At 37.7% G+C, this 24,261-nt stretch overlaps 1 protein-coding gene across 1 annotated transcript; it reads left to right on the top strand.

The window, feature by feature from the left end:
• The first annotated feature begins 168 nt into the window (after nt 1-168).
• Nucleotides 169-18,568, top strand: LOC127976998 (solute carrier family 41 member 2-like). The gene is made up of 11 exons (XM_052581607.1): nt 169-303; nt 1,426-2,045; nt 2,815-2,922; nt 4,402-4,473; nt 6,710-6,854; nt 7,048-7,194; nt 9,802-9,949; nt 10,063-10,142; nt 13,047-13,178; nt 14,810-14,958; nt 17,448-18,568. Exons 2-11 carry the CDS (start codon nt 1,467-1,469, stop codon nt 17,631-17,633), a joined length of 1,746 nt encoding a protein of 581 aa, XP_052437567.1. The 5' UTR covers nt 169-303; nt 1,426-1,466; the 3' UTR covers nt 17,634-18,568.
• Nucleotides 18,569-24,261: the final 5,693 nt, after the last annotated feature.

Here is a 24,261-nt window from a genome sequence, read left to right as displayed (position 1 = left end):
GTAAAAGCTTTTTTTTTTAAATAATAATAATAAAATAATAAATTAAAGAATTAAATAAATAAACTTTAAATCTTAAAAACCAAGGCATATTTAACAAATATATATGTGTTTCAATTAAAAATGTTATGTGTTTCGATGTGATCTCACGAGCCTTTTATTTTGAAATGCGCGCGCGCACCCGCTTCTGTCGCAGTGCACGGCAGTGATGACGCGCTGCCGCTGTCATAGAGCTGAGCTCCAGTCCAGTTCAGCGATCAGGAAAGAAGAAGCTGAAACTCGCCTCGACGGAACTAAAATATCACGGTACATACATTCCTTTATTATCTTTTTAACCTCCAGAGAGATTGAGAACATCTGCCACACATTAAATAAAGCGCTGCTTTCATTTGACTGTTGAAATTATTAATTATTAATGTTTACCATCAGGCAGCTGGAGAATATTTTAAGGATGTTTTGGGGTGATTCCAATGCACAAGTCACCTAACGTTACATATAGGTTTAGACATATAATTAAGTATTTTTGATAACCACGCACCATATAAAGTTAACACATCTGGCATATTTTATTAGTTTGTCCAGCTTGAAATGCAACCTGTCCTCTCTCTCTGCCACTACATCACACATAATATCACGTATAATATATTAGAATATCTCAAATAGTATACGTCAAATGTTTGTTTTGTTAATTACAGACATAATAATCTGCTGTTCTTCATTTATTACTTTCCTTTAGGTTTTCTAAGTTCTGAGAACTAGCATTGTTTGTTTACAAACGTTTTCCACGTAATGTGTTGTTTATTGTTTTGCCTACGTGATAATATCGAAATACAGTATTGCATATTTTACTATTACATATACACTATGTTTGTTTTATTATTTTAATGTCAAATTTCTGTACTTGAAACAGAACATTTCATACAATAATCAGACTCCATCCAACAATTAATTAGTGTGTTTTTTTCCCTATACACATCAAATAATTAATGGAAGCTTGTTTCTGCTATGGGATAAAAAACAAATGTAAATGTAAAAACCGCAACTTTTTATCTCACAATTCAGACTTTTCACTCAAAATTTTGTGCAATATAAATTCGGAATTGTAAGAAAGTCAGAATTAGTTAATTGCACTTTTTTTTATTTATGCAGTTGTCAGTTGAAAATTTGCAGTTGCCTTTTTTATTTTTTCATCCCATGGTGGGAATAAATTTCCATAAATATTAATATGGAAGGGGTTCAGAAGTTAGTTCAAAGTATGGTGTACTTAGAAATTGATGTTTAAGTAAATAAGGTTTAGACTGTGTATTAAACACTATGACTGCCAATTTAGCATTAGATCAAATAACTGCTGCTGACAGACTAAATAGAGTGTGGCCTTGAATGTGAAACTTTTGTTGATGAATTTCCCTCTGTACTTCTCTTTTTCAGGTCACTGCTATACTATCAGCACTTCTTCATAGCTGTTATGGATGCCACCTGCTGGTCCTGCTGATCTGCTGCTCTTCTCAAAGTCCGGCAGGCCATGGGCCCAACCAGTTCCCATCTGCAGTATGAGCCTCCGAACCATAGGTGGCGCTGTGCTCAGCTCCCTGGGCCCTAGTCTGGCAGCTCAGGCTGGAGGAGCCTGGAGCTCCATCTCATTTAGACCCATACCCTCCTTGCTTCAGACCATGGTACCTGCTGGTTACACAGCACTACAGGAGGAACGGCTGGCCATGGTGGACCTCAGCACGCCTAAGCCTGATTCCCTCAAGAACGGGTTCCAACGTGAGCCCCGCCGCCACTCAGACCGCAGCAGCAGAACATCCGTCAGCATGTCTGATGCCGGAGACGGACACTATGTGGAGACTGAGCCTATGCTGCCTGATGGCAGGCTTTCAGGAGAAGAGGCAGATGAGGAAGAGGAGAGCGAGGAGGAAGGGCAGCAGCAAACAACTAGAAATATGCCCAAAGAGTCGCCCCTTGCCATGGCATTTCAGATAGTGGTGCCCTTCCTGCTAGCTGGCTTCGGCACGGTTTCGGCTGGAGTGGTACTGGATATAGTACAGGTGAGATTTTCTAAACCTTGCAAGGAGCCAAACCTGTTTGACTTTCGCGGAAGTCAAAAAAAGGTATTTTGAAGATGTTTTTATCCAGATAATGAAAGTCAGTGGGGTCCAAAATTACACTGGACCCCATCGACATCCATTTTATGAACAAAAAACACTAAAGCAGTTTTCAAAAAATATTATTTCATCCTTCATGAAAGGGATTTTATGTATTAGACTTTGATGTGATCAGACTTACAATTTTAGCCTGGCAGATAATAAACCTGGATAAAAAAAAAAAGACAAACAGTCCAGTGGTTCTCAACCTTCTCGACTTTAATGTTGATATATATATCTAAATTTACATATCTTTACATTTATTCATTTAGCAGATGCATTTATCCAAAGCGACTTACAAATTAGCACAGTGGCAGCAATCAAAAACAACAAAAAGAACAATGAAATATAAGTGCTATAACAAGTCTCAGTTAGGTTAATACAGTACACGTAGCATGCGCTTTTAAATAATATAATACATTAAAAGAATATATATATATATATATATATATATATATATATATATATATATATATATATATATATATAATATTATTATTATTTTTTTTTTAGAAACATATCTATTTATCTGTTTATTTTTCCATTATAACTAAGATTATGTTAAAATGTTATGTTAACAGTTTAAATCATTTAAGATTTGAGACCGCACTTGAAGTTTGTTGAGAACCAGCCCATAGACCTAATAGAAATCTCTCTTCTCTCTTTTTTTCAGCATTGGGAAGCATTTAAAAACATTACGGAGATCTTCATCCTTGTTCCGGCTCTTTTGGGTTTGAAAGGAAACTTAGAGATGACCCTCGCTTCCAGACTTTCCACAGCGGTTAGTATCCTAACTAACTAAGCACATAATTGCTTCTTGCTTTAGTTTACATTGGGTGTGCCTGTTATTTGTTTAGAAGTGACTTTCAACTCTCATAAAAAGTGCTCCAGTGATGCTAAAGTGCTTCATGATGAGATCTTGGCCCGCTTTGGGCATGCTCTCACCTGTCAGGACCTGACGATTCATGCTAGTGCCCATCTTCACAGACTAGGGCTGGTAGGAAAAAACACATGTCTGTGATCGACTGACTAGCTAGTCTATTATTATGGTTATGACTCCATAGGTATTTCCAACCCCCATATGTCTGAGTAAGAAACACACACATAGGTTTTCAAGACGACCATGAGCAACATCATCTCCATAAATTCTGACCTTGTAACATGTGTTTCATGTTGTCTTTAAAAACTTATTGTGCATTTAAACTTTCCTGTAGTTAAAGACTCGGTGTGTTTATATGTGTGCAATGTGCATAGACAAGTGTAGGTCACATAAGCTAGTTTAGTAAAAGATTCTCTCCCACTCTTCTGCCCTTTCCTCTGGGCTCTGAGTGTTTTGATTTTTTTTGGTAGCTAGTGTTTTTTTTTCTTCTTCTTCAGTCTGAGACTTTAGTGCTCAGAGGGGTTTCAGCTCATGCCGTTTAGCGTCTAGTGTTCTCATGGCAAATCTGTCACCCCCCCTCGAGGTGCATAAATAAACAAACCCTGGCGAGGTGGGCCGAGCAGAGGAGAGAGGCGAAAGTACAAGCCTTCTGTTCACCCTCATGCAGCTGGGGGAAAAAAGAAGAAAAACACACTGAGTGTATTCCCCTCAGACGGCTCTTTCCTACACACTGCTCTTTCGCATTTACATATGTTTCCTTTATTTTCTTAAGCAAACACACTTGCACGCACACACTGGCTCATCAGGTGTGGAATCAGCCATCTTGTTACTCTGTGAGCAGAGATCCATTCCAAACCCGAAATATTATCTTTTTGTCAGATGGTGGTTTTCTTTTCAATCTAAAATATCCAATGCCAAATCCCAGCACTTGGATGTCATTTGGTCACATACTTTTTTTTTTTTTTTTTTTTTAATCTTTTGATGGTTTTCTTTTCTTAACTTTTACGTAAAAAAAAAAAAAAAAAAAAAAAAAAAGATTAAAAGAAAACTTTTTTTTTTATAATATTTTAAGTCTCTTTTTAGGGCCATTAAGATTTTCGGTATTATGTTTTTTTCTACATCTATTAGTACATCTAATATTACAATGATGTATAAATATATTACATTTTAAATGTTTATTAAGTTTTATTGTTACTTTTATTTTAGGAGGAACATGTTTGAAATATTTATCATTTATCAATGCTTTGTCGACTTTTTACCTTTGCTCTCCAGTTAGGAAGTGCTAGAAAATGTTCATTAAACTTACTGACCACAGTACAGGTGACTGAATGCAATAGTGATTGGAGGAAGAACCCTGTTCATCAATTGTGTTTTCTTTAGGTGAATGTGGGGAAAATGGACTCGCCCATAGAAAAGTGGAATCTTATAATTGGGAATTTGGCGCTGAAACAGGTAAGAGCTTTCAGGAGGCTTGCATGTACAATACAGACGGTCAACAAGCAAACGCCATCTGAAACCCAGTACATTTAAATATGCTCGTAATGGTTATTTATTTTGCATCAGGGTTTGCATCAGACCTTATCAAGATGACAGCTTTCCATATTTGCATGGACACTAATAAAACAAAGACAGAGTGAACTGTCTATATAAATGTATAAATAATAAGTAATTAAAGTTTAGTAACCCCTTAACCACTGGGGTTATTTAGGGGGTTTCCGCCTGGATATGACATAACCAAATTTTAATGTTTACCCTACGCTCATACAATGGAGGAAATAGAAAAAAAAAAGGTTATTGTATAGAAATAGAAATAGAACATCTGACTGTAATTCTTCATAAATAACATTTATATATGTTTCAAATATTACAATAAAATCAAAATTACTATAATTTTATATAATCTATAAATTTAATATTAAAATTATTTATTTTATATATACTTTTTATATAATATTTGTAATTTGTTGTTTATTTTATCTTTAAAATAATTGAAAATAAAGATAAAATAATTCAAATGAATTAAGTTAAAAAATCTAAAATTCTGTTTATATATTTAATAAAAAATTTTATATATATATATATATATATATATATATATATATATATATATATATATATATATATATATATATATATATATATATATATATATATATATTAGTGCTGTCAAAATTAGCGCGTTAACGCATTCGATTAATTTGAAATATTTAACGCGTTAAAAAAAAATAACGCAATTAACGCGGTTGCAGTTTTTTTTTATTTCCAGTTGTGGCCTATGTGTGTTCAACGTGCAAAGAAATATGCATAAGACCAAGGAAGGACTTTTAGACGGAAAGTTTCAGTATAAAACTCTGCCGGATTACTCTTCAGTCTGCCACAAGAAACATTACTCTTCATTTAGTCTGCCACAAGAAACAGCAACATTAAAATCATGAATTCAAATGTCATTTAAAAAAAAAAAATAAATCAGCGTAATAAAGCGTAAATCAGACCTTTCTGTAACGCTAACGTTTATAAGCTTAAATGAAAATAACGAAATAATTGTGTAGCGGAGTATTTTTTGTACACCGTGCCGCGAACTGTCAATCACTCCTGTACGCGTGCATCACTGTCCTCGCAGCTGCAGCAACTTGCGCTCTCTCTCTTCATCAAGCTTTAAAACAAAAAGGGGACGAAAAGATCATATTGTCTTTGTGCATAGGCTATAGATTAATTAGATAAATGAATATCTAAATTTGTGCCTTGCCGTCTACGGTATTTTTTTAGAACTTAGAAAAAAGATGCTGCAGCCAATGAGCAGCCAGCGGGGGCTGCAGGACGACTCAACCTCCGCAGACAGTTTTTAATGTTTATCAGACAATAAATACTCAAGATTTTGCTTTAGTATAACTCACAACGAGTTTCACACACCTTCTCCGGCCACGATGAGTTGTTGACACTTAACAGTGGGAAAAGCGACACATGCGCTATTCACTTGTATAACTTAAGGGTGAATGGGTAATGTAGTTTCTGCTCTGGGTGGGATGAATTAGGAAGCTTGCATTGTGAAGGGCGCTCTGAAAATCGGCAGTGCAGGTAAAAGATTAAAACCTCTATTAAAACAGATGTCCAAATGAGCATACCGGCTCACTTAAAGCACTGGCAATGACTATACTTTGGAATTTTTTTGCAGTCCACTTAGAATTCAACATGGAAATCATTTTTGTTTTTTATTGGCATTGATTGTTTTGAAATTCAAATGGTACTTACATGCCTGTGTTTTTATTTCTGTAATAAATATGGCTTTCAAGCCAACAGTTAATTTGGAGGATATTGATGATTTATTGCAGGTATGTTGTTTACATGAGAAAATCTGTGTTACAAGTTAAACAAAAATTCCAATAAACAATCATATTTTGAATTTAAATAGTTTCTTTGTCTTGAGTTGACATTAATTATTTACATTTGACATTTACATATCCAAAAAGTGTCAGTCTTTTAATTGCGATTAATCGCGATTAATCGCGATTAATTTTAAAAAATTGTGCGATTAATTAGTTAATTTTTTTTTAATCGATTGACAGCACTAATATATATATATATATATATATATATATATATATATTTTTTTTTTTTTTTTTTTTTTTTAATATATATATATATATATAAGTGAAACCCATTGTTGACTCTGCCTGTCTCTCTTTCTCAGGTGCAGGCCACAGTAATAGGGTTCTTGGCAGCAGTAGCAGCAGTTGTATTGGGTTGGATTCCAGAGGGAAAGTTCCAGATCGGTCATGCCGTGTTGCTGTGTTCCAGTAGTGTTGCTACAGCCTTCATAGCATCTATGCTGCAAGGTCTGTACTTCAGATTAACCTCTAATGCTCTTATTTGTAGCTCCTACGGCTGATCTTTTCACAACAAATAATGGCCACCTTGTTATATGGCAATCCGATATTCGTCATGTTTGTTATTAGTAACGTTTCACATCATGAATGTCCAGTTCCTAGTGAGTGGGGTAAACACTGTCTCATGTGTGTCCTCTCTCAGGTATTATAATGGTGGGAGTGATTGTGGGCTCTAAGAAGACAGGCATTAATCCTGATAATGTAGCTACGCCCATCGCTGCCAGTTTCGGCGACCTCATCACACTGGCCATCCTGGCATGGATCAGCCAGGGCCTCTACAACTGCCTAGGTGAGAAAGATGTGTTTGGGTGAAAAGGGCTCTGTTCTAAACCCTAGTGAGCTGCTTACCTAGATAGCATTTTTAGGAATCATAGGCACATTCGATTTAAAAGCATGCACCTAAAAAAACTCACTAGGAATTGTAAAAGATCCAGAAAGAGATTTATTTTCCCCCCGAATAGATAGTATGTCAGAGTTTGATAAATCAGTAGTGGTTTCTCTCAGATCAGGCATACTTTCAGTTTTCTACCACAAGAGGGCGCAAGAATCCCAGCCTTGAGTGAATTACATTTAGAGACATTTGTCATAAAGCTGTCTAAAGAATATTATGTGAAAAAAAGTCTTTATTTGTCGTGTTGAAGTGTGATCAGTTAAATATCTTAAATGTAGCAGCACATTTCACACTCTATTGCATGTGTCAGCAGATGTGAGGTGTGTAAGTTATAGTTTATGGGGCAGTGGGGTTGATATGTTTTATGTGTAGGGTCACGCTTCTAATGAGTCTGGCTCAGGACAATGAGAGTGTTGTGACACAGTGCATGACCTCGCTGCGTCTACGTATCCACATTCTCAAGAAATACACACACACAGGGCCCAATGTCTCTCTCCCTCTCTCTCTCTCTCTCTCTCTGTATATATATATATATATATATATACACACACACACACACACACACACATATATATATATATATATATATATATATATATATATATATATATATATATATTTGAAATATAAAAATTTTAAATGTTCTTGTCCATTCTTGACAGGTTCCATTTCCACTTCTTTCTTATAATTTTTTTTAATTTAATTCTTATATATTTCCATTAAAATACTGTAATTATTTTTATTTTTTTTATTTTAATGATATAAAGCATTTATAAATGTTATAAAATACTATTAACAAATTAAAAAACAAATAAGAAATTACCTAGAACTTAACTTTGTCAATTCTTGTCAGATCTCATTTTCACTGCGTAATGAAAACATCAAGTATCAGTTCATTCATGAGCTTTTTTTTTATGTTGATTGTCACTTTAAATTAGATTTTCAACCTGCTTCTTTATGTTTGTGGCGACTTTTTCAATAATTTTGCCCTTACATGCATAGACAAATAACCAGTTTCGCTCTCACACACAAACGCTAAATCTAAAAAGTGTGAAAGTCACAAGTGGGACGTCCTGAGCAGCATTCTAAAGCCTTTATGCTGGGTTTAATGAGGCTTCAGTTCATGATGACTGAGAGTGATAAGCCCCAGACTGAGTGCCGCACTCCTTTTTTAGTCTTTCCTTTTCTGAGAGAGGTGAAGTTAGGTGAGGGCAAGGCAAATGGCACCACCGTGCCATGCCAAAACCATATCAGCCATGCCAACCAGCCAAAAAGAGAGGCTTCTGCCATCATTAGCGCACACCGCTGCCCTGTCAGGCCCATCTCACACTAAATATAGTCACACAGATGTTGCCTCTATGTCTAGGATTTAAAGATTTAGGCAGTTTAATGTGTGATGAAGAGTATTTAGCAAAGAGTGAAACCTCGTTTTGCATTGCTGTCTGCCTCAAAAGATTTGATTTGTTTTTTAAGAAGATCATTTTTTCCCTAAATCTGCTTCAATCCAATTAGAGCCAGTCAGTACTACATTTACACAGCAGATTGTCAGTTCTGATTGGGGAGCCACATTGATATTAACATGAATGTTTTGGAGCGATGCCGCAAAACAAATTGGGAATCAAATCATGAGTCATAGTATTTGAATTGATTTGAAAAAGAAGAATGTGCTACATAAAAAATAATCAAATTTAAGCGACTGTGGAAACGTTTGAGGATCGCTCAAGAGACAAAAAAAGAATCATGAATGTAATGCCATAATCTTAAGGAAACTTGTATAGCAAATAAAAACCTCATTAAAGTTATTGTGGTATTCACAGGGTAACTTAGTTTTGTATTGCCCTCAAAATCATTGTGAATAAATTTCAAATGATTATCCAAATATTCCTCAACCCCACACAGAAGTCGTAACCAAATTCTGAGTTCCACTGGTGTGTTCTATTTGATTGGAACTGCAGCTGACAGCATGATTTCTGTCGTCAGCAAGATGTCAGTCATGGTTATTTTTTTCTGTCAAGTCTCCCGTTTTGGCTGTCGGTCCCTCTCAAGTTTTGAAAAATGGCAGAAAATTATTTATAGTGTGGTCAGAGTTTTTCACTGCTGTCTATTATGGTAAAATTACAGTAAAAACAGTCAAACTTTTAAATGTTGTTATTATTATATTAAAATTATTTCCTATTTTATTATATTTTAAAATGTAATTTATTCCTTTGTTGACAGTGCTGAATTTTTAGCATCATAAATCCAGTCTTCAGTGTCACATGATCCTTCAGAAAACTTTCTAAAATGCTGATTTGTGCTAAGCAACATTTCCTGTTATCATTGTTGGAAACAGTGTCTGCTTGGTGTTTTTGTGGAAGGATATTTTTCAGGAAGCAGCGGTGGTGTCCCAAAATCCCAATTTAGAATAATTATTAAATGATGATGAAAAGTGATTTCATTTTTACAGAAGCGTTTGACTATAAATACAGAATCTGTATTCACTGGGACTTTCCTCTATTTTATCAGACTCTCACCCATATGTGTCGTCTCTGGTGTGTGCTTTCTTCATGTCTCTGACTCCGCTGTGGATGGTCATCGCCTCCAAACACCCTGCCAGCCGTCAGTTGCTCTACTCGGGCTGGGAGCCCGTTATCACTGCCATGTTCATCAGCAGGTGTGATAACACACATAAACACACACACATAGCCATGAATTTGCACACATCCTGAAAAAGCATGTGGAACTTAATTTGCCCCTCTGTCTCAATAACATCTTTCCCTATTTCAGTATTGGAGGACTCATCCTTGACAAAACTGTATCTGATCCCAACCTAGCTGGGATTGTGGTTTACACGCCTGTTATCAATGGTGAGATATGTTATTCTAAACAAACATATTCTATCGAGCTTGCATTGTTTGTCTTCCTTTGAAACCTGCAGATACTGGAGGATAATTCTTGACGTTTTGGTCAATACTTTGCATAATAAGTCAAACTACATCAATATCAAAAATTTTGCTTGTTATACTTGTGTCTTACATGTCTTTTGAAAGGTTTAGGTTTTTAAAACCTTAATTTGTAGACCTTTATTCTTAATGCTCCCATGTCCACAGCACACATTGGCGCTCTCAGCTGATATTCCAGTCCCCTTTCAGACTTTTATTACTTCAGAGAAACGTCTCTGTAATAACTACCCTCATTTAAAGTCACGCAAGAATCCTTGTGGCAAATATAGCCACTTTTGTGATTTTAATAAATGTTTCCGTATTGAGAAAAAGCCAAAGGATGGAACACAGCTGAAATAGAGTTGGAAGAGATTTAGCTCTGGGGTGAAGTCATTAATTGCGGTTGTTGGGTTTCGCGTGGTAACAGGAGAGGAAGCCAGGACCATGGTACCTCCACAAAGAGCCATACGATTTTTAATTAAAGCACACTAATGAGAGACATTTACGCTGTCTGCAGCCTGTCTGTGTTCTCCCGCCCAGACCACCAAACAGCTGTTTGAATCTCTGCGTGCGTGTCAGTGAAAGAAAATAGAGGTTTATATCAGAATATCTAAAAATCAAAGGCCTTATTCTTAGTTCTAAGAGAGAAGAAACAAAAGGAAATAGTGAAATAGGATGAGTAGCAGAGGCTTTATGGTTTGCCAAATCAGGAAGTGAGTCAAGGAAGGTTATTTAAATGATTGCAACATACATACGCTCATGTGCCACTTAGGTACAGGAAAATAGTTTCGGTTGTACACAAATAGATCAAAGTCAGACTTCTCTTAATGTCCCCAGTATGAGGATGGGTCACAGTGGCTGAATGGTTGCCCAACAAGCAATTAGTGTGATTTATTTAGATGCTGTTTTTTTTTTTTTTTTTACTTTTTTAGTATAAAGGTTTTTAGTGGGACTGTTTTAATGAGCATGCTATTCTTTAGCCGTAAAACATATATATGATAAAACCCTTTCAGAAAAGGTTTATCTTTAAATTCATCCCAATTTAAAACTACAGCATCTAAAGACCTATACATGACAGACCTTTTTGGCTATTACATTGCATCTCATGCTATTTTTGAGTTAAAATTAGTTCATGTTTTCTGTTTAAGAAGAATGTTTTTACAAAAATAATACTGGGCTTATTATGAACCGACTAAAAGAAGTCATTTTGCACATCTCGACCAAAACCGTGAACATACCGAAAACCAATTGGACCCATACTAGAGCCCTGCTGCACACCCTGCACACCCTGCCAAAGTCTCATCAGCTCTGTGACCCAGATTAATACATCCATATATGTTAATCCTGCTATTTGGACAGAATATAGGTTGCATATCATCTCTATTTCCTGTTGGCAGACAAAGCTATAACAAGCATCAGATTAATTGGACGTTTTGGTCCAGGGAAGGTCGAAAAATTCCCATAGACTCTTTTCTCATGCCCCTAACCCATATCCAACATGTTGTGTTGTTTTTTGTTTTTTGAGAAAATGAAGAAATTTTAGACCTGACCTGCTAATCTGAACCCTAGACCCTTACCCACACACTCCTTCATACAGATGCAGTCTCTCCAGCACTGCCACATGGATGTGTCACAGTGTGGCGAATGGTAACCTCTGCATTAAACATAAACGCAACCTTGTTAGGGCTAATTGTGCAGAAGCCTGAGCTGTGCTAAAAGATAATCATTCTCCCTCAGGTCTGCTCTTTAATGATGGGAAATGTTATTGCCATTGTGGGCATGAATGCACATCTGTCTGGGAGAAATAGATTTACTATGTCGTCTTATAATTAATTTAAGTGAGTTTCTGTTTGGCTGTAAACTGAAGGTATACATTTTTCAGTAATTAACATTCATCTGGACTGTCTACTTGCAGTTACTAAATATTTTGAGATGAAAGTACCATTTCTGGTTGTTTTTCCTGAAGTGTCACAGCTTTTTAAAGCAATTCCCAAATCCCCAACAGTTGGTTGATGGATCTCTCTCTCTCTCTCTCTCTCTCTCTCTCTCTCTCTCTCTCTCTCTATATATATATATATATATATATATATATATAGTTTCTATCTTCTATCATGTCTGCTGTTCTATATTATTTGGTTCAATACTAGTTTTATTTTTATTTCTGTTTTATAATATTCTATTCATCTAAATTCATTCTTGTTCTGTTCGGTTCTATTTCTGCTCTGTTCTTCTCTATTCTATTCTGTGCAATTATAGTTTCTGCAGTTGTATTTTGTGCTTTATTTCTGTTTGATTTCGTTTTGATCTGTTGACAAATATCCATTGTATTCGATTCTATTTTATTCCATTATTGTTTTGTTCAGTCAGTTTGTGTGTTGTCCACTCTGTTCTGTCCTGTCCTGTCCTCTGTTTCCTGTCTCTCTCTCTCTCTCTCTCTCTCTCTTTCTTTCTCTCTGTCTCTCTCAATTGCTTGTCTTCTCCCAGAACCACTGGGCATGACATATCGTTACTGCAGCTCTGGACACCACTCTACTTTACTCGGGAAAAGAGAGTGAGCGAGGGGAAGGGCTGTGCGTGTTGGTGTGTGAGAGAAAGAAAGAGAGAGATAAAGAGGCGGGGGGACAAAAGCAGAGTTAGTACTGGTGACTCATGGCTGCCAGTCTCACAGTGAAAAACAATTAAGCCTGTATTCATGGATTTCAGTGCAGAGGCTTCACTGACATCAGAGTTATTCACACAGGTTTACTCTGAAATGTGTTAGGAAAGGCTGCTCTTTTCTCCTTGTACTTTCAGTATATATTTGTTTGATGTGTATATTATTATATTTAGGTATTGGAGGAAACCTGGTAGCCATCCAGTCCAGTCGGATATCTACCTACCTGCACTTCCACAGCACCCCTGGAGAGGTTCCTGAGGAGGCCAAGGGTTGCTACTACCCCTGCCGAACCTTCTGTGGCACAGGTAACCCCAACCACTACCCTAATGTGCTTCAAATTACACCATCATGTGCCCCAGACACACTCGTTAGTGCATAATAAATGAAAATATTGTGAAATATAGCCACATTTGACTTGTCGACTTGTAGGCTTTTAGAAATTAAACCCTTTAAGCACACTTGCTAGTTTATTTAATTTGTCCACGAACAATGTCCAACAGTAAATTTTCTGAATGAACCTTCATGAAAAAATATTGTTTCCAATACATATCACTTTACCATTCATTCTGTGGTGGAAATTAAATTCGAAACCTTTTTGGAATGAAATGACTCATATGTACATTTTTAAAAACCTCTTATGTAATTTGAAATCCTCATGACATCATAGAAGGCCTACAAATTAGAGGAATATTGTAGACAAATGTGATATGCGATACGATAATGCTTAAAGTGCCACATGCTCAGATGAACCGTTTTACTCAGCTGTTGCTGTTGAGTCAGTTCTGAAAACTTATATAACTATCTTGTCATAGATATATATATATATGTATATGTGGTTATTTGTATTTATGTATGCATCAAGAGCTCCTGTAAAACCACAACAAATTTACACAACCCTACTACAAATTTAAGGAGAGAGACTTAACATTTTGAAGGCAGTTGTTTTCATAGCCTGTGTTAAAGAGCCAGAACAAGTGACCAGTGTTTAGAACAACATCCCTTACCAGCGCTTGCAAGTGTGTATACATTAGCTTTAATGGAGTGTGTGTAACAGTGGTGTGTGTATATCAGTCCATCTCGGAGAAAAACAGAGAACGCTTCCTATAAACAACAGAGGCAGCGGACAGCTTGTTGATGTAGGTGCTTTGATGCAGGGTTCTTTCTTAGAGAAACAAGAGGACTCTGGGGACAGTGTCCAGATGCTGAGTACATGAGGGGCACAGTGCCCACTGCAGGCTTAGCACTGCCCTGTGGAAAGATGGGCATAAATCTTCCTCCTTCAAGGGCTCTGAGTGCACAGGATTGCCATACTGCGGGGGCAGACAGGATACTAATGGAGTGAGAAGTGTAGGGCTTCTGAATGAGATGCTATTGTATGTATATTCACTTCTAAATATAGAATAAATCAAATTTGAACAGCTACACGTGCACAGATCGCACGTTGAGTGTTGTTTGTGTTCTGTGGTGCTTCAGGTGTCTTCATACTGGATGCTTTAGGATCACAGCTTTCACATAACGTAGCTCACCTACTCTTATCAAAAATATTTTTTGTTAATTGAAACGCAGAACTGTTGCCTTGGCAGCTAAGTGAAATGGTTGTAAATGAATACTGCAATATTTGAATATTATAAAATGTATGTTTTATTTTGTATTTTATTATGTTATTTATGGGCGGGGTTAATGAGAATTGATCTTCTGCAGAGGCGATCGTACTGAGATGAAATACGAAGCAAGACATTTTGGCAGCTTGGTTTTAATAAAAGCTGTTTTTTGGAATAACAAGGGAGTTTTAAGTTCTGGAACTTGCAGGATGGTTTTATAGTACAATGACCTTTTATTTCTCATTTCATGACCCCTTCAATGTCATCATTATTAGTGTTATTTTGATTTTATATCTTGATTTGAAAAATGATGGATTTTGTTGTTGTTTTTTCAGGGGCCAATCATAGGTCAGCACAGGTTCTGCTGTTACTGGTCATCCCTGGTCATTTTATCTTCCTGTACACCATTGATCTGATGGAAAGGGGTCACACTTCACTTACAAAAGTCTTCATGGTCGTGTATTTAGCTGCTGCTCTTTTCCAGGTGAGCTTGACTTGCTGTCATAATATGACAAAAATGGGGCCTTGTCGCCAACACTGGCACTGACATCTTCACATGAACGTGTGCAGGCTGTGCGGTGCAGTTATTTCCATTCTGTTTAGAGAACCTGTCATCACTATGCTTTTTATTAAATCTGACACCAATCTGAGGCTCAGCTATAAGCACCATTTCCCATAGCAGTCAAAAATGACAGCCTATAATCATAAAACCAGACACCCGTTTTATGATACAGGTCTGGGGAATCTGTTTAATCTTCAGTTTAATCTGGATGAATGTGCCGCCAGCAGCCCACATGTAACAATGTTACAACATGCATTTTTTTCCCATCATAAACCTACAAGCCTTTTAGAAAATCCCCAGAGCTTTTAGACACCCATTTCCCATGAAGCAGCGGTGATGACATTAGCGATAGCAAGCAGGTGTTGTTTGTGTGTGTGTAGGTGGGTGTATATGTATCTGTGAATGTTTGGTTATTCCAAAAGAGTGTTTTCATAAATTGTTTGGATTGCAATTCAGATCGATTAGCCGCAGAGAAGCTCAGTAAGTGCATTCAGCTGCAGGCTGAACTATCATACTTCATCATAATTAAAGTATAAGGAGATAAGAAATGCAAACAAATTTTTTTTCAAATGCTTTTTTCTTGGTGGGGCAGTTAAAGGGTTAATAAATGAACATATCAGGATAATTTTTGAAGGATCATGTGACACTGATGACTGGAGTAATGACACTGAAATTTAGTTTTGCCACCACCGGAATAAATTACATTTGAGAGCATATTAAATTAGAATAATTTTATTTTAAATCATCATATTATTTCACAATTTTGTTTTATGGTATCTTGATCAGACAAATGCATCGTTCATGAACATAAGACACTTCTTCAAAAACGACAACAACAAAAAAATCTCACAGGTCCCAAACTTTTAAACAGTACTGTATAATATTTCTAATTGTTTTCATGCTCTGATAATTTCTCACTTATTGACACTGTTTGGTAGTTTCATGACAAAATGACATACTTTCAAACAAGAGACAGCTGTAACATGTCCTATTCCAAACAAAATATTTGTTTTTAACTTTTTTCCGCCGGCACTGTGAACCTAAAAAAAGACACTGTTCCAACCTTTGCCCTTCAGCGGGTTTTATGAGTTCGCTAAATCTGACACGACCTTCCTTAAGGGAACCTCAAATAGAGTTTAGGTGCTCATTATATGTACTCTGTCTCTACTGATTATAATTAACTTTATATAAAGCTACATAAGTGTGTACACCCTCATTTAGATAGCCTAGTAAACCTGTTTGAGTGTGTGTGTCTGTGTCTCTGTGTGTATTGACAAATATGAAAGCCATGCAACATCTCTGACTGCTTTCTCTGTCCTTGTGAGTGATGGAAAAGTGTTTCGGTGTGTTTGCGCAGGGTGGAACTACAAGGTTAACCTTGTGGGGCCTCAACAGCTTGTGTACATTAGCAAGCCATCACTTTCCTTGGCTACTCGGAAGGCCTCCGGCATTCGCTTCCTAACAGTTTAATCGTTAATTAATAGAACCCTAATCAAGAGCAAAAAGGAAAAAAAATGGAAAGGTCGATGTTGTGATTTTCTCGCACACGGAAACGCGCAAGGTTAATTATTGAAATAATGTCACAAAACTCATCTTGCCTGGCAGGCACAATTAATAGCCTTTAAAGCAGCCATTTATTTCCTGCTATCTAAATTGTTGTTTAAAAAATGCAGCAGAGAGCGAATGGCTTTTTAACCATCTCGCGCTGACCTTAATATAACAGGTATAAATGAACGCCGCCTGTCCGGTTAACCAGAGCGTCAGACCTCCAAATAGAGATCCACACCGACCTGTCAGCCTGATTAATGGGCAGGCCTCGATTTTATTTCACTTAAATGAAAATCCTTCACTTACACATGCACTGAATCACAGGGCTGCTTGCGGAAAGCCTTCGGGAATTGCTGCAGTCCATCTTTTTATCTTCCAGTCGAATGCAAGATGAAGATTTGGAATGTTACATCTCCATTAAGCAAACAAACTGGCATCCACTGGGCCGCACTGATCCAAAAGAGCATTTTAATAGTCTGCGACGCCCAGCGAAGACAACACAAGGCTAATTTGCTGCTGTTTAATGAGCTGCGGTAGATGGAAAACCTTATGATGTTTAGATCTGGAGCCGTTTCGGAAATTTGTCTTAAATGGGAACGGCGCTTTTCTAAAGAATGCGCTTTTGTTTCATTTCCGAGACGAGCTTTTCAAATTTCACTATAAACAAAAACATTGTTACTTCTGGAATAACTCTGTCCGCCTCTTTCGTGTTTAGAGCTTCCTGTTGTGTGTGAATGTGTGGGAAAATTCATCCAAAGGTACAGTGGAAGGGACCGTGGTTTTGTGCTTTATGCAAGAGTGCCGCCTGGCTGACACTTTTCAATATTCAACGCATTCTTGTGTGTGTTCTCTCTCAATCCCAGGTGTTCTTGTTGCTTTGCATAGCGGACTGGATGGTGCACTCCATGTGGAAAAGCGGAAAAGATCCAGACAGCTTCTCTATCCCTTATCTAACCGCATTGGGAGACCTGTTGGGAACCGCTCTCCTGGCTCTCAGCTTCCAATTCTTGTGGGTCATCGGGGACCAGGACAGTGATGTGGGTGACTAAGATCTTTCTTCGATCTTCGACCCACAAGCTATTCTATACTTGCTGTCTTCACTTATTGCCTTGAATGGCCGCTTGTCGGATCGGGCATGTGGCATAAAAACAAACTTAGCAATTCTCTGTCAGTTTGTGACTCTTCTTAAAGTGCCAGATGATTTATTAGCTGCATCGGAAGATTCAGCACTTGCAGTAAAGGATAGAAGGCGTCTCAAACGGAGTAATTTCTGGTGTGTCTGACGTGGAAAGGTACAAAAAGCTTCTTTAATGCTCACTTCTGCCCCCTTGGGTTTCTTTATCCGCACGAATGCAGTGGATGGACCAAATACAAACCCTAGGTGGTTGTACTTTTATTTATTTGTCTTGTCTTTCTTTGCTTATTTACTTATGTTGCTCTTTATCGTCTCTTTTGAGACTTGAGACCAGTTTCTCATGTCCAAACAAATCAGACCTTATTACAAGCATACACATTTTTACTCAAGCAGTGCCCGAACAATTCATATAAACCTCTGTAATGCAGTTTGGAAGTTAAAGTATGGCTTTGTATTGCTTAATAGCAGAGAATAATGAACTAATATATATCAGCTTTGAGAATAGGGAATAGTCTTTCAACTGATCGTTTAGAGAGAAGTACAGCGGTCTGAGTATCGATTGGAAATGTCAGACTTTCTTTTGTCTGTTTAATGGTTGTGTATGCAACCAAATGAAATGGGGTGGATGTGCAAAACAGACACTCTTATACAAGTCTTGTATAATGTGTATGTGGGTCTGTAAACTTTTTTTTGTAAATTGTTACTAAGGTGCCATGAACAGCAGTTTTCTATGGGGGGAAAAAAAGAGTTTCTACTGGCACCAATGGAGGTTTTTTTGTGTTTTTCTTGCCATGCTTTTTTTTTTTTTTTTTGATACTCAAAATGTTTAATAAAGGTTTACGTCCAATATCTGTCAGTTTGAGGTTTATTTTTACATCCTTAGGTCTCCTGAGGCCCTAATTCAATACCTTCGACTGTAATTAGCTGTATATGATGTCTTTCCCGTATCGGTTTAGAAACATCTTGCGCTTTTTTGAGAGAGGTTTATATACGTTCAAAAAGAAGGTATTCGCTTGTTGTGTGAAAACAATAAAGCATGAACCACAAAGTGTTTTTATTTGATTACAATGCCAAAAAAATACATCAGGCACTTTATATAGTGTTCTCCTAAAATTTGCACTTTACCCCACCTGCAGTTTTGTCAAACTGAGCAGTTAAAACTCATTACCTTTTGCACAGCTCATTATTGGTTATTAAATGTGACAAGAGTACAAACACTTTCCAAACATCACTTATCCCTCAACGTTTTTGACATGTCTAGTATATTATTGTCGGCGATCTAAAACAAAAGGCCTCTGTTTGAGTGTTTGGGAGTCTAGACAGGCCATGTTAATGATGGTTGTTGAACTCTCCTGTCTTCAGGGTTTAATGGGGTTATTTGTGCGGTGTGGTGGATTGGGGGCCCTGAAATCTGAGCCTGCTCATAAACGGCCCCCAAATCGAGCCAGAGGGACCATGCTGTTGCATATTAGCACTCTATTAAAGCAGACCCAATACCTCAATGCAGCCCACAGCCTCTGTACCGTGATCCCTCATGTTCACCACTAACAACAAACAGGCCATCAAGCCAATTTACTGCTCTTGTGAAGCTAATCAGAGGAATGGCTTTCAAAACTAGCATTGATATTTGTGTGTTTTTGTTGTTTCCAGCTGGAAAATTCAAGGTTTTACATGGTCTCTACTTGGGCCAAGCTGGTCTGAATAGAATATTTGCTTGACTACTAAATGGTGGACCTGGTAGACCATCTTGTTCAAGCTGTTAGATTGACCACCTTAGACTAGCAAAAAACAGTTACCTTGTTCCAATAACCAGCTGAGGAACTTCTCATGAGGTAATGTTATGAGGACTGTGATCAAGGAAATTGGACAATAAAAGGCCATAAAATTATCATAAAAGTGGTCCATTTATTTCATACACTATACTGAACGTCATATGATGGCTTTGAGTGAGGAGCAAACCCAAATAACTTTGTTTACTTTGAAATTTAACATTTACAGCCTAGATCGGTTTCATTATATTTTAGATAAAATGTTCAATATTGGAAAGCCCTTAGGACTAGCATTTTCACTGTAGTCTGTAGCATAACCTCTACTTTTTTCTGACAGTATAAGCAGCACTGAACTATGGTAATGAAGTCAGACTCAAGTCAACACAACACCCGCTCTTCCATTACAACCTTTGCCATCCTGATCATCAAGTACGTCTTAAAGATGGGATTTGGAGTCGTCCCCTGGCATGAGCATGAGAGTTAAATACAAGCCAAAAATGATGGTTTAGATTGCACTGTACAGCATGCCCTTACTCACTGTGGTCACATTTTATTTCTCCATTTGGACTATTCATCGAACATTTTATACAGCACCACATTTGACCTGAAATAGTTTTGAAATGTGGGATGCCAGTTCAAGGCTATTTTAAAGGACAGTTGTTATTGTTTGCTCGCACTCATTATGTTTCAAAATGTTCCTTTCATATGTGGAACGGAAAAAAAGATATTTAGGAAAATGCCTCTTTTGTTCATTCAATGAAAGTCAGTGGGGTACACATATGACCCAATTCATTCTTATTGTATAAAAAAAAAAAATAGTTGAAATATTTTGTCCGAAATAGTCAAACCGCTTCGAAATGAGTACATTTGTGTTTTTTTTTTGTGAACGGTCATGAAAAACCACTTGTTTTGATTGTTCACTTCATCCTCTTCCTCTTTATTGTCAGTATTTGCTCAATTCAGCCATGAGAGAGAAAGATGTCAGGGAAAGCTGTCATTCTCCGTCATGCTTAGACTCCAACAGAGAGCGGTTTCTGCCATTCAGGTGTGAAATTCCTTCTCGACTAAAGCTGAAGCGAAGGGTTGAAGGAGTTCAACTGTTGTGCAAATGGATTACTATGGACTAATCAAGTATACAGCAACAAGAAACACTTCTTAGGGAAATGGACGGACCGAAAATCTCCGCTGTGATTGAACCCCAGCCAATTTCATCCTTGGGAATTAAGGAAAACTTGATTGAAAATATCTTCTTTTTTTGTGTGTGTGTTCTGATTGGGTTTTAGAGCTTGGAGATTAAACCAAATGGTAGTAGTTTTCAGCTGCACCTGCATATTAGCAGTAAACAGCGTAGCGGTCCCTAAGGGAACAACATCTAACTTCCCACCAACATCATCCTTTCAGCCCTTCATAAGTTAGATAATGACAGAGAGAACTGCTGCCAACTCGACCCTGCACGTGTTCACTAAGAAAACCCGAAGCCTATCCCAATGCCAGGTTTGATGTGGTTGAAGAACCTAATTCAGAGGATGAACTTCGCCCCAGCGTTTAGGCATTGGTGTATTCTTAAAATTACCGAGAGGTTACGGTGGAGGGTGGAGTGGAGGCGACCATAGCAGGTGCGGTAGCAAAGTTGCTTGAGAACTGCACATTCAGCAAGAAAAAACCCTCCAAAACTCAGGATTTTCAATGTGAAGTTAGACTTTGGCTGCTGTTTCACTTTTGACACCAAAGTGACAACCCACTACTGAAGCGTACATGAATCTTTCTTCACAGTGGAGTGACACACATTTCTCTGGCAGCCCCTAAAGCAGATCTGTTGCACCAATGTGGCACAAAAGCTCTGCATGCTTTTACATTTCCTCTTGCATCAAAGGTCCCACTTCAAATCTTGCTGGGATATAACATATAACCAGACACATCTGGACTCACCACAAGACCTGGGAGGCCCTGCAAGCACCACAAGGTCAGCCATATAGTCAAAGATTCAAAAATGTGGCCTTGCTAAGAGGCTAATAACTGGGTTTTTTCATATAGTAATAATAATATTGTTAGGGAGTATTTAGTCTCGCAAAACCACATATTTGCTTTGCTGCTTATTACACCCTCTTTTGATGAGTCAGTCTGTTTAGTGAATCAAATGCATAAAACTTGCTATTAACATTATGTTGTACAGTAAGAGTGAGACTCCAGAAAGTAGTTACTGAATTATTATTCACATGACAACAGATATAAAGCCGTCCCTTGGCATTACTGACGTCAAGATCTACCGGCTGAGCTACAGTAGCTATAAATAAGTTTGCTCACAGACAAACGTAAAAGTTGTTTATCTAAAGGTGAGGGATCACATTCAGCCTCTACTGATTTTAATAAGGCCTATTAAACCCCTTCAGGATTTAAGGAACATTGTAATTGAACAAATCCCCTCTAAGAAGCTGTGAGCAGGACCGTGCGGTGCAGGATCAAAAAAAAATGTTTTCCTATGAAAAGCTTTAGCAACTGACAACATTTTCACTCAAGTTTAATGATTATGTGGCGACACCGGGGGTTTCAGTTTCAGATTTATTGAGAAAACAGATGAGAGAGAGATAGAGAGAGTGTGTGTGAGCGCGTTCTCCAGCGAGCGCATTGATCCGACAGTTCACTTGGTTTGTATTTTTCCCATGTACAGTGTGAGGGTCCGACCCAGTGACCCGGCAGAGTCCATCCTGAATACAGAGCAGGAATAAATAAATAAATTAAACTGCCGATAGTTCAAGAATTTTCGTGAGCTCAAGAAAGCAAGCGGACGCTCACTGCGACAAATAGCTACGGCAAATCGAACCAATGTAGTCACTGATTATTAAACAGGCCCAAAGAGTAACAGGGAAGCCATGTGAGCATGTGTGGATGGTGAACCTAGCTGTTCTGTACTAGAGTGTGTAAAGTTAGCTAAATATGATAAAACCTCCATCTGGGGAAGAGCTCAGCTGGAAACATGAATCGTAAATAAATGTGTTGTATTTCTAAAAATTAAAAATGCTGCATGCAACATGAGTGAGCTGTACTACATGTGATAGAGTGACAGTTTGAAAGGCACTGTGCCTGCTAATGTGGGCGCTAATGCGTGTATTAGCGTGGCTGTCGTGTGGGCGCTAATGAGGCTGTACCGTGTTTGTTGTTGCAGAACAAATGCAATAAACAGTTAAACCGAGAAAGCATCCAGGCTTTGTTTTCTGAGCTGATGATTCAAAATGAAGTGATTCATTACAATTGAGATTCATTTCCTGTTCTGGTGAAGAGGAGAGCAGAGATTTCAACAGGCAATCTAATAACAACTAAATAAAGGTTTTATGTGTCTTTGTGAAAGATAACATGCTAAATTTATCTACTGGAATATCTTGCAAGTAAATCCGACCTGCCAGTCAGTTATCTGTATTATTAGAAGCTGCATGGGAATGTTAATCTTATTTTCCCTTTGTTTTTTGAGTAGGATCAGATGTATTAAAGGAGTAGCAGTAGAAATAGAGTAAACAAAGAAAGAGAGGTTGATAACGTGGCTTGGTTTTAAAAGATTTTTTTTCTTCTCTTTTGCTTTTTTGCCACGTTTTACCCTTTGCATAAGGAGCTGACACAAGTGTGTGTGAGCGTGTGTGGTCTTCATTAAAGACTGTGCTCTACAGAACTTAAAATCCTGCTAATCAGCACTCACTTATTCAGGCCAAATGAACCCAGGACTTTTCCTAAAATGCAGAGAGATATGGGAGAGAGGAAGCTAACAGAATCCTTTAGCCAGAGTCAATATTTGCTACAAAGACAATGAGATAAAGCACTCGGACACACTCGCTTGTGGCCAATCAAATAAGCAATTTTTTTTCAATCATTTTTGTGCACCGTCAAAGCAAATTAGAAAAATAAAATACAAGGTGTTCCTTTGAACTCAAACTCAAAAGTGTTTAAATCATCTAATGGATGTAACAGATTCACCTGCATTTTCTCTCTCTCTAGCTCTGTGTCTCTCTCTCAAACACACACCACCGTGTGAAACTTTCCCATGAGAACAGCTCAGAAAACAAAGTCCTGCCCTTTTTTCTGTACACCCGTCACAAAACAACCAGCATGGTTTCCCAGCAACAGTGTTCTGCAAATGAGGCAAGAAGAAATATGAACGAATTATGACAATTAAACCTCAGAAAGTCTCTACCTCTAAGCAGATTGCCTTTTCTGGAAACAAAATATTAAGTCTTTCTCATCTCTATTTCACACAGTAATTCAAATTGTATTATTGAAGTGCTGCTCGCAGCAACTTTTTCCATTATAAACAAATAGAAAATAAAACAAATTCCTGCTTTAAAAATCCTTACTGAAGACCAACTGAGCGAGGAGGGGTTGTGGGAACAGTGTGCTTGAGGCCAGCCGGCAGTGACCTCTGACCTCCCGACTGCTACAGATGCTCCCTGACAAACCTAGTGGGTGGAGCCCCTGCCTGTCACTCACATTTAGACACGCCCCTTTCATGAAGGCACCATTCAATGCCTCTTTTTTATCTTCTTTTTTAGTGTGCACCTTTTAATTTGCACTGTATAAATACACATACACACACAAAGGCCGTCTGAGTATGGGAGAAGCGAGGGAACCTCCAAAGGGAACATGAAATTAGAAGTGGGGGACTGAAGTCAGAACAAGTCTGATTGTATCTGGAGACATATTATTAATCTAGGCGCTCCTTTCTGTGAAGCTTCAATTATGACGGCAGCGGCTGGTTGAGTATATTAATAGATAAACCATTTGAGCAGG

Source organism: Carassius gibelio, chromosome A4 (genome assembly GCF_023724105.1).
Source record: "Carassius gibelio isolate Cgi1373 ecotype wild population from Czech Republic chromosome A4, carGib1.2-hapl.c, whole genome shotgun sequence".
NCBI classification, from domain to species: Eukaryota; Metazoa; Chordata; class Actinopteri; order Cypriniformes; family Cyprinidae; genus Carassius; species Carassius gibelio.
This window is presented reverse-complemented; position numbering and strand designations above follow the sequence as displayed.